This window comes from Lipotes vexillifer, unplaced genomic scaffold, assembly GCF_000442215.2.
Source record: "Lipotes vexillifer unplaced genomic scaffold, Lipotes_vexillifer_v1.1 scaffold621, whole genome shotgun sequence".
NCBI classification, from domain to species: domain Eukaryota; kingdom Metazoa; phylum Chordata; class Mammalia; order Artiodactyla; family Lipotidae; genus Lipotes; species Lipotes vexillifer.
In genome coordinates this window covers 1,943,485-1,954,385 of record NW_006792411.1, presented here as the reverse complement: position 1 = coordinate 1,954,385, position 10,901 = coordinate 1,943,485, and the positions used below count along the sequence as shown (strand labels likewise).

Below are 10,901 nucleotides of genomic sequence, written 5' to 3'. Positions count from 1 at the left end.
CGGGTGCGGAGGGGCGTGTGGGGGGGGGGGGGGGGGGGGGGGGGGGGGTGGAGCAGTGCAGGCATGTGTGTGCCTCTGGGTCTGTATGTGAGATGTCCCAGCCGGGTGGGTCTGTGTGTATCTCTGGATGGTGTGTGTGTGTGTGTGTGTGTGTGTGTGTGTGTGTCCAGTGGGTGGTCTTAGGGAGCATGTATGAGCACACGTATGACAGGGCACACTTTTCGGTGTGTGTCTCATGATTGTGTGTGTGAGTCTGAGCAGACGTGTGTGCACACGGTATCGGAACAGTGTGTATGCGTGTGCCCGTGGGCCTGCGAGGGCCCCGTGCACAGCTCACCGTGCCTGGAGGGCACCCACCCAGCAACCTCAACCAGGGAACAGGATTCTCATCAAGCCAGGCTTGGGGTCAGGAGCCGGGTCGCGATGCCAGCACCACAGCTGGAGCGGTTACTTCCCCTTCTGAGTCTCGATTCTCTCTGTCACGCAGGGTGTGGCAGAATTCCCCTTCAGCACTGTGCTGCTGGGGGTGGAGGAGATATGGAACATCACAGCTGCCCTGCCCCCAGCCGGGAGAGATCAGGCGGTCAGCGTCTGCTGCCATGGGGAGGAAACTGTCGGGCCGGGCCTACTGGACGTGGCCCTCTCCATCAAAATCACAACAAGGAGTCTCAGGACACTTCCTTCACGCCTATTCAAGGGACATGGGCGCTGACATTACAGCGGACAGGGCACTGGACTCGAGGCAGACGGCTGTTGGGGGGCCCTGGACAAATGGCTTCTCTGGGCCCAGCTCCAGGTCTGTAACATGCGGTGCCGCCTCCTGCCTCATGAGGCTGCCCTGGCACAGGGAAAGCACGAGCACTTAGTACTTGCTCATGAAAGCCAGTCCCCTCCCCCAGGCCCCGGTCTCAAGCCGAGGTTCCAAGTTGAGTGCAACGTTGATGACACGACAGCCGTATGCTCAGAAGTAAGGCAGAGGGGTTGTTTGATGGAGCAGAGGCTCGAAGGGCATGACCCCTCTGGAGGGCATCTCTCTATGTCCAGGGAGGACAGAAGGCTCTGGTGATGCAGCCCCTGGACGCCCACCTCCAGCCACCCCATCTGTGCCCCTCTCACCTGCAGCGTGTCCCCAAAGGAGAGCTTGTGGATGACATGGGTCATGTCCGGGTTCTGTGGCTGGGCTGTGGCACTGTGTGTGGACACGTGGAAGTTGCCCGGGACCTGGGGGAGAGATGGAAAGTTTAGGAGTTGGGTCGGCGGCCCCAGAGGGTGGGGTGCAGGGCTTCACTCTGGGGTCAGGCAGATCTGGATTTGGATCCCAGCTTGGCCACTTCCCGGCAGTGGAACTTTGCAGGAGCCTCTGGTTCCTCATCTGTGGAAAGGGGGTGACAACACTGGCTACCCGAGAGGACTGCTGGGGCTGTGGGTGGGAGGGTGCATGTGAAGGACCCAGCTGGGTGCCTGGCACAAGACCACAGCTCGAAAAGGCAGCTGCCCACCATCAACTTCCTGGCTGTTTCCCCCCCGGGGGGTCGGGGAATGACCTTTAGGCCTGCAGACTAACGAAGCTTCCTTGAACTCCAGATCAACACCATCACCCACCCAAATCTGCCCCATCACCCTAGACTGGGGGTTCCTTGAAGGCGAGACCACAGCAGCCCACTTTCCTCCCTGGGTCTCAAGGCTGTGCAGAGCACAGCCAGTGAGAGTTACTGAATGAATGCCTACTCAGTGAACGGCGCTGATGAGGCCTCCACGGAGTCTCCGGGGGCCTCTCTCCTCCCAGCTGCTCAGACCAACCCTTGGTGTCATCCTGGCCCCGTCTTTCTCTCACACTGACGTCCCACCCATCAGGAAATGCTGTCGCCTCCACCCTCGAGACGCCCAGAATCTGAGCCCTCAAGCCTCCACTGCCTCCCCAGACCAGACAAGGCGGCAGCCTCCCCACTGGGCTCTGGGCTTCTGCCCTTGGGGTCCCCAGGCCTTTCCCCAACAGTAGCCAGAGGGGGCCTTTTGAACCCAATGTTTGATCCCGTCACCCCTCTGCCCAGGACCCTCCAAGGCTTCCCTTCTCTTGAGTTGAAGCCACATCCTCACGTCCTCTTGTCCACACTCCCTCTGGCCACGCCGGCCTCCTGCTGCGCCGGCAAACAGTGCCAGTGTGGTCCTCGGGCCTTTGTGCCTGCGGCCCCTTCCTGGAACCCTTTTCCACATGGCTCTCCCTCAGGCCTCTGCTCTGGGGCCCCACTGACCCCCACATCCCCCAAGCCCCTTACGTCGCTAAAGCACTCAGCATCACCCGCCATCTTATCCTCATCTTGTTCTCATCTGTGTCCTCCCACGAGAATATAAGCTCCATGCTGGCAGGGTTTTTGTCTGATCTGATGCTGCATTCCCCAGGCTCTGGCACAGAGCAGGTGCTTAATAAATATGTATGGGATGAATTAAAGAATGAGTAAATGACATTAATCCTTAAAACAGCACTTTTGGCTTTGACACCTGGTAATTCCCATTTTACAGAAAAGGAAACTGAGGCTCAGAGCAGTGAAGAAACTTGCTACGGTCACCTGTCAAAACCGCGGCCATCAGACTTCCCTGGTGGCGCAGTGGTTAAGAATCCTCCTGCCAACGCAGGGGACACGGGTTTGAGCCCTGCTCCGGGAAGATCCCACATGCCGCGGAGCAACTAAGCCCCTGTGCCACAACTACTGAGCCTGCACTCTACAGCCTGCGAGCCACAACTACTGAGCCCGTGTGCCACAACTACTGAAGCCTGCGCGCCTAGAGCCCGTGCTCCACAGCAAGAGAAGTCACCGCAGTGAGAAGCCCGCGCACCACAACGAAGACCCAACGCAGCCAAAAATAAATAAAATAAATAAATTAAAAAAAAAAAAAACAACCCACGGCCATTGACCTCAGCGGCCCTGGGCCGATGGCCACGTGGAGCCAGCCTTTCAGGAGGTGCAAAGCTTGGGAAATGATCCAGACGAAAGCCTGGCCTTGGATGAGCCCCTGGACTGCTGTGACACAGACTTGGAACAGAAAATGAGACTGCATGACCTACCCTGGACCAGAGGGATGCAAAGACTGTGGGAGCCATGGGGGAGGGCCCCCAACGCAGCTGTGGGTGTTCTCAGGGGAAAGAACACCCTGTGCTAAGGCTCTGAAGATGAGTCTGCATCACTCAGGAATAAGGGGAAAGGCATTTGGGCAGAGGGAACGGCATGAACAAGTATGGAGATCAGAAACTGCCCAGTTGGTGGGCATGTGTAAGAAACTGGAAGAGTTTGGTATTACTGAACCCCGAATAAAAGAGAGGCCTGGGGGAGTGGCCACAGCAGGAAACAAAGAGGCATTAAGAGGGAGATGGGGCTGTTTAGCAAAGGCCCCAAACACCACACTGAAAAACTCAGAGTTTATTTTATTCCAGCTCAACAAAAGTTTAACGAGCTGCACTAGAGGAAGGAATAAGGTTTACGGCTTAGCATCCGCTTACTTTGTAAGCACGCCTGTCTCAAACACAAAGTTGTGGGTTTCCTGCAGGAATATTAATGTCTTCACTAGGGCCTAAGCTTTGGACTGACGTGAGAGGTACCAGGCTAACAGGGCATGGCCCAGGCTCAGTGAGCTCACAGTCAAGCGTGTCATGGGCTGCTTGGAAGAGGGGGCAACCTGGTGGGTCTGGATGGGGTGAACAGAAACAACAGCCCGGCAAGATCTCCCTGGAGGGATAGCGCTGCCCGCTTCAGGGGCCCAATTACCCGTGGTAGAGTAGCAGGTGAGGGCCACATGCGGGCTCCAGTCCGTCCTCTCTTCCTAGCTGTGGGACCTTGGGCAAGGTCATTAACCACCCTGTGCCTCAGTTTCCCCATCAAGAAAATGGGGACAATAACCAAAAAAGGTTATGGGAGGATTAAATGAGGTGAATACAAAGCCGATGGCAGGTGTTATTGGGTTGGGTTTACAGGATGAACATGTTTGAGCCAAGAGACAAGAACCCTCCCAGAAGAGGGAACAAGCATGTACGTGGGCAGGCTGTGGGGAAAACCCTACTATATTCTAAAAGTACTTTAAACTTCATTTTTACTTATATAAATAATACCTGGATATATTTTCACTATTAAAAATCCATGTGATAGGGCTTCCCTGGTGGCGCAGTGGTTGAGAGTCCGCCTGCTGATGCAGGGGACACGGGTTCGTGCCCCGGTCCGGGAGGATCCCACATGCCGCGGAGCGGCTGGGCCCGTGAGCCATGGCCGCTGAGCCTGCGCGTCTGGAGCCTGTGCTCCGCAATGGAAGAGACCACAACAGTGAGAGCCCGCATACCACACACACACACACACACACACACACACACACACACACACACACAAATCCATGTGATAAAGTCAGAACTAAAGTCCCCATTGCCTACCACCCCCAGAAGTAAGAAAAAAATAGCATCCGGTGTGCATCCTTCAGAGTTTTTCTATGCAGTGACATGGGGCCTCCCATGGACAGGGCCGTGGGCGGAGTTCAGCACTGGGTTTGGAGTCTGGGCCTCACGCTCCCAGAGTTAGGTGAGTCAAGGAGGCTGGCGCCCGCACATCTGCCACCCGCTGCTGCCCCTTGAGGCTGTGACTCAGTGACCCACACCCCCTCGGCACGGAATCCATCACAGGTGGCTGACTCACGCCAGCACACGCTGGGCTGAAGAAAGCAAAGACGACGCTTTTAGAGCTGTGACTTAGGAACCTACGTCATTGTCTCTGACGGGTTTTAAAAACATACAGATGGAGCCAGGCCCCAAACCCTGGCCCATCCTGTCCTCCTCCAGGGGGGCTGGGTGATTGAGCAAGGACTCCGGGCTGCTGGGGGCTGCTGGTGCAGCTTGAAACATGTGAACTCTGACATCTGGCTGCTGGCTGACTTCCTGATGGATGGATAAGGGGGCCACAGGGCAAGTGTGAGCCTGATGCTGGGAGATATAGGGGCGGGGGCCAGCTGCTGACCTCACCTGTCATCACGGCTGGCTTTCTTTTTTTTATTTTTTAATTTTTTTTATTTTTTATTTTTTTTGCGGTACGCGGGCCTCTCACTGTTGTGGCCTCTCCCGTTGAGGAGCACAGTCTCCGGACGCGCAGGCTCAGCGGCCATGGCTCACGGGCACAGCCGCTCTGCGGCCTGTGGGATCTTCCCGGACCGGGGCACGAACCCGTTTCCCCTGCATCGGCAGGCAGACTCTCAACAACTGCGCCACCAGGGAAGCCCACGGCTGGCTTTCTTATCTGAGCACCCCTTGACTGAGAGCTCCAGGAAGGCACAAACTCTTAACCTTCCAAGGGTGGGGGGCAGAGGCTGGCCTGAGCTGTGCCCGAGATGCTGGCCAGAAGCAGCAACAAGCAGGGGTGCAGGAGACAGAGCAGGGGCCCTGGTGCCAGGCAGCCTGGGTTCAAATCCTAGCTCCCGGCCCTTTAGCAGGTCACTTAATCCCCTGTGCCTGTTTCCTTAGGACTGTTACAAGGACTAAATGAGTTAATACTGGTAAAGGGTCGGGTGAGAGCCCAATAGGCGGCCGCAGCCAAAAGGTGAGGGCTGGTGTGACCCTTTTCTAGAATCTCAGCTGTCCCCTGACCAGAGAAGACCCACTTCTTGGACGTTATCCATGCACATTTCATGAGCACACTTGCAGCCAAGTGACGGCAGGTGCCAGATGATGAGATCACAGACACCCCACTGACAGGAGATAAGGCCAGCCGGGGAAGGGCACCGAGACTTGTCCCATCCCTACTGCTATATGTGCTTTACAGATTTTAATCTGTTCACAACTTACAACCTGTGAGCACAGTATCATTATCCCATTTTACAGATGAGGAAACCGAGGCTGAGAGAGGCTAAACTGCCCAGTCATTCAACCAGTGAGCACTGTAGCCAGGATTCTCAACCATAGGTCTGTCTGACCCCAAACAGCAAGCTCCGGTTCAGCCAGAGCCAGCGGGGGGCCTCACTGGAGCCTGTCTAAGGGAAGCCACCCACAGCCTGAGGCATGTTTGCCAAGCTGAGGAGAGTGTGGCACTGGGCCATCTCCTGGGTGGTTGTCCTGTGTCTCCTGTGCCCACCCCATACTCGGTGCTGAGTAAACGTGGTCCCTCCTGTTCACCGTCTGAGGTGTTTATATCTGTTTAACCCAGGTGATCATACCCTCCTAGGGGAGGCCCCCCCAATAGGGAGGCATGCATGTGTCTGTTCATCTTCAACCATCCTTCAACCCCGAAGACAGGCCTTCCCTTATGACCCTATCTCAGTGGGTGTCCTCCTTAATTCCCCACCATAATACCCCCTTCATTCTCTTCCTGGCTGCCTCATCAAATTATATATTGGCTTGTTTGAGTGTTCACCTGTCACCCCGTAATAGACTGTAAGTGCCACTAAGGGCAGGGACATCAGTTGCTTCTCTGGGCACTGCACCCCAGTACCAAGTGTGGAGCCAGGCACACAGCAGACACTCAAGAGCAGGATGTATGAGTGAATGGGCCGGGGGCGGGGGGCGGGGGGCAATGGTCAAAGGAAGTCAGAATGTGATATGGACAAGATCAACATAAGGATAATGATGGGAGGGGCAGGGGCAGGGGCAGGGGAGGGAGGGCTCCCACTCAGGCACCCATGTCAGCGAGACCTGTGGGTGAGCAGCAGCTCTCCAGGCACATAGATGGGGGCAGAGAGAGGGCATCAGAGGCAGAGTGAGAGCCTGGCCCACCAACAATTCGCCCACCTCCCTGCACTGTGCCCACACTGGCCTTCCCTCGTCTCCAAGGCGTGCCCTCCACTGCAGCCGGCATCCCAAGGGCTTGGCTGTGCAGTGGCCCCTTTCTCTCCCACGTGGGCTTTCCCTGCAGCACATGGGTCAGTGGTCCACCCCATCCTTGCAGCACCAGCCCTCCTCTTTGATTCATGTTCTCTTCCAGATTCTGGGGCCCACTCAGCCCTGGTTTCCTCCTACCTATCTGGCTGCTCCTTCTACCTTTCCTCCCCACTTCTAAACACCGGCATGCACCAGAAATCGGTCCTCAGACTGCATCCTTATCAAGACCTTAGGTTCTTACATTTTTGGTGCCGTGGACCCGTTGCCAGTCTGCCGACACCTACGTTGTAAATGCCTTAAAAGTTTCGAATGCATAAAACACATAGGATCACAGAGGAAAGAAACGATGTTTTAAACAGTAATTAAAATAGATCAAACATTTGCACATGCCTCTTTATTAATGCAGCAAATAATAAGACCAGGTCGCGGATCAACAAATTACTGTAATTTCAAAACAGCAATGAATGTAAACAGCATCTCAGAATGATCTGTGACAATTTTAATGCGATATACATATCGGCAATTTCTATTGGTGACAAGGTCAAGGGTGCTGCTAATGCTACTATGGTCCATTGCCTACATTCATCATAGAAGAGAACGCTAAATTGGACTTAGAGCTTCGTAAAAATACACATGTCATTTTTTTCCCCATCCAGGTTCACAGACTCTTTGAATTTGATCTGCATTCCCTGGGGCATCTGTGGACCCCAGGTTTAGAACGTTCTACACCTCTCCCTAGGTAATCTAGCTTAGACCAACGATCCTCAAACATGAGTGGCATCAGGATCCCCTGCGGGGCTTGTTATAACACAGATTCAGTAGATCCAAAGTGGGGCCTGAGCATCTGCATTCTTCTTTTTTTGCGGTACACGGGCCTCTCACTGTTGCGGCCTCTCCCGTCGCGGAGCACAGGCTCGGACGCGCAGGGGGCCTGAGCATCTGCATTCTTCTTTTTTTGCGGTACACGGGCCTCTCACTGTTGCGGCCTCTCCCGTCGCGGAGCACAGGCTCCGGACGCGCAGGCTCAGCGGTCATGGCTCACGGGCCCAGCCGCTCCGCGGCACGTGGGATCTTCCCGGACCGGGGCACGAACCCGCGTCCCCTGCATCGGCAGGCGGACTCTCAACCACTGCGCCACCAGGGAAGCCCGGAATCTGCATTCTTAACAGGTTCCAGGTGATGCTGATACTGCTGGTTTGGGGGCCTCACTTTGTTTGTTTGTTTTTACTGAAGTAGAATGGATTTACAATGTTGTGTTCGTCTCTGCTGTACAGCAAAGTGACTCAGTTATACACATATATACATTCTTTTAAAAATATTCTTTCCCATTATGGTTTATCACAGATATTGAATACAGTTAGTTCCCCGTGCTATACAGTAGGACCTTGTTGTTTATCCATTCTATATATCATAGTTTGCGTCTGCTAACCCCAAACTCCCAATCCATCCCTTCCCCACTCTCCCTCCCCCTTGATTACCACAAGTTTGCTCTCTATGCCTGTGAGCCTGTTTCTGTTTTGTAGATAAGTTTGTGCCATATTTTAGATTCCACATATAAGTGACACCGTATGGTATTGGTCTTTCTCTGTCTGCCTTACTTCACTTAGCATAACAATCATCTAGGTCCATCCATGTTGCTGCAATCTGAGGGCCCCACTTCGAATAGCACTGATGTAGACCTATGAAGGCCCACGTCATCTGTTTGCCCATGACTCCTACATTTACATCTCCAGCCCAGAGCTCTCTCCTGCCCTCCACAAGCACCCCCTCAACCTCCAATTTCACATCTCTAATGGGAACCCTGAATGAAACGTGTCCAAAACTGAAGGACCGAGTCCCAGCCCCGCCTCGCACAGAATCCATGCTTTCCCAAGCTTCCATACTTAGAAAATGGGACTGCCTGGCTGTCAAGACAAAAACCGAAGAGGTTTCTCTGATTCCACTCTTGCCCTCACCACCCACAACCCAGTGATCAGTAAGTCCTGTTGACTCCACTCCCTCATCTGGACCCCTCTCTCCAATGCCACTGCCACAAGCACTGTCTGTGACCTCTGCTCTTGGTCCTGTCCAGTCTCTCCCCAAACAGACGACAGAGTGATCTTTCTAAAGGTTTGCTGTCCAGGAGAACTCTCCCTGATGATGGAAATGTTTCTTATCTGTGCTAACACGGTAGCCACTAGCCACACGTGGCTATGGAGCGCCTGCAGTGTGGCTAGTGAGACTGGGGGCCTGAATTTTACTTAATTTTAATCAACTTAAACGGAGCTGGTGGCTACTGTATTGGATAGTGCAGTTATAAAGCATAAATCCGACTGCACTGCATCCCTGCTTAAAACCTTCAAATGGCTCCCATCACAAGCACCATAAATCCTAATCACGGGGCACAGCAAAGACCCCGTGTGGTAGCTAATCAGCAAAGAGAGTCCCCATGAACCACACCTCCCAGCACCCGCACCCTTGGGTGGTCCCCTGCTCCCCCATGGAACCCGGGCCAGCACCTAATTCCTGTCAAGCCATAAAGTTTGGCAGAAGTGATAGTCTCTGCTTTAGCACTTAAGGAGCCCTGAGCTGTCATGGAAGAAAACCACATGGGGAGACCACGTGGACACAGAGAGACAGGTCCAGGGGTCCCAAGCAACTGGGCCAGGCCCCAGCAGGGACTTCAGGAAGGACGGCTCACTGTCTAAAGGGGTCATTAGCTCCAGATCCTTGTTTCCAGTGAAACTCGGGCCCAGTGCGGCTAGAGCCTCTGACTTTTAAAAGCCAGAAATCTGGACTCCCGGTCTTTTGATATTGGCTCTGACGGATCTGAATACTGTATGGGGCAAATGTAACTGGTTTTGGGGTTGTGTGTGGCCAGTGAGTTTGCAACCTCTGACTGAGATGGCAGGGATTAGAGGAAGCGCATCTGAGCAGAGGCTACGGGAGGGCAGGCAGAAGCCAGTGGCTCAGCCTGGCTGGGATGGGGAAGGGGAGTTGTGGGACATGGGGATAGCTGTGCAACCTTGGCTGAGATACTTAACCTCTCTGGGTCTCAGGTTCCTCATCTGTAAAATGGTACCACCTCACAGGGTTGTTGAGAGGCCCCACTGTGATAACACATAAAAAGAGCCGAGAAGGGACTTCCCCGTTGGTCCAGTGGTTAAGACTCGGTGCTTCCAACGCAGGGGGCCTGGGTTCGACCCCTGGTTAGGGAACTGGATCTGGCATGCCACAACTAAGAGCCTGCATGCAGCAACTAAAGATCCCACATGCCACAGCAAAGACCCTGTGTGTGGCAATGAAGATGCCGTGCGCTGCAATTAAGACCCGGCACACAAAAATAAATAAATAAATCTTATAGAAAAAAGAGCCGAGAAGAGTGCTGGCTGCTGCCGGGATTCCCCAGCTCTCCCAGATGCACCGCGCTCACACCTTTAACTTAGGATCTGAAGTTCCTGGTTTTAGTGACAAAACAACAGCAACACCTGAATGGTCCTTTGGAGCTGACCAGGTACTTTCAAACCCATCCACTCTCACTCCTCCCCTGCTTCACTCCTCATCACAGCACTTACCACCCACTGAAATGCTTTTCACCTTGCACACTGTCTGCCTCGCTCCACTAGAACAGAAGCCCCGTCAGTGCAAGAACGCCGCCCACCTAGTCCAGGTATTGCCCAGAGCCAGGAACCCACCCTGGAACACAGCAGGTGCTCCATAAAAGTGTTCTGAACGAATGAATGTGTAATAGCTCATTTAATCATCACATACACTTTGTAAAGTAGAAGGTATCATATTATTATATCATCACATCCTCGGCCTAAAGGTGTGAAAACTGAGGTTAAGACAGGTCTAGTGACCTGGGGGGCACTGCCTGGCCAAGAGGGGGTAGGGCTAGGACGCACACTCGGACTCAGGGCTGCCAATTCTACCGTCTTCTCACCACCCACTCCTTGTGTGTTGGGGAGAGAAGTAGGTCCTTCCTGAGCCAGCCAGCTGGGGCTCCAAACCTCAGGGAGCCTGAAACCCACCCCCCCGGATTCTCAGCAGGGACTGCCAGGTGCCTGGATGGCGGCCCTCT

At 54.2% G+C, this 10,901-nt stretch overlaps 1 protein-coding gene across 1 annotated transcript in view; it reads right to left on the bottom strand.

Annotated features, from left to right (window-relative positions):
• The window catches only part of ERGIC1 (endoplasmic reticulum-golgi intermediate compartment 1), a 111,604-nt gene that overhangs the window by 22,038 nt on the left and 78,665 nt on the right, over positions 1 to 10,901 (bottom strand). The window contains exon 7 of the mRNA XM_007465559.1: positions 1,117 to 1,221. Coding sequence (XP_007465621.1) covers positions 1,117 to 1,221 — 105 coding nt within the window. The remainder of the gene's footprint in view (positions 1 to 1,116; positions 1,222 to 10,901) is intronic.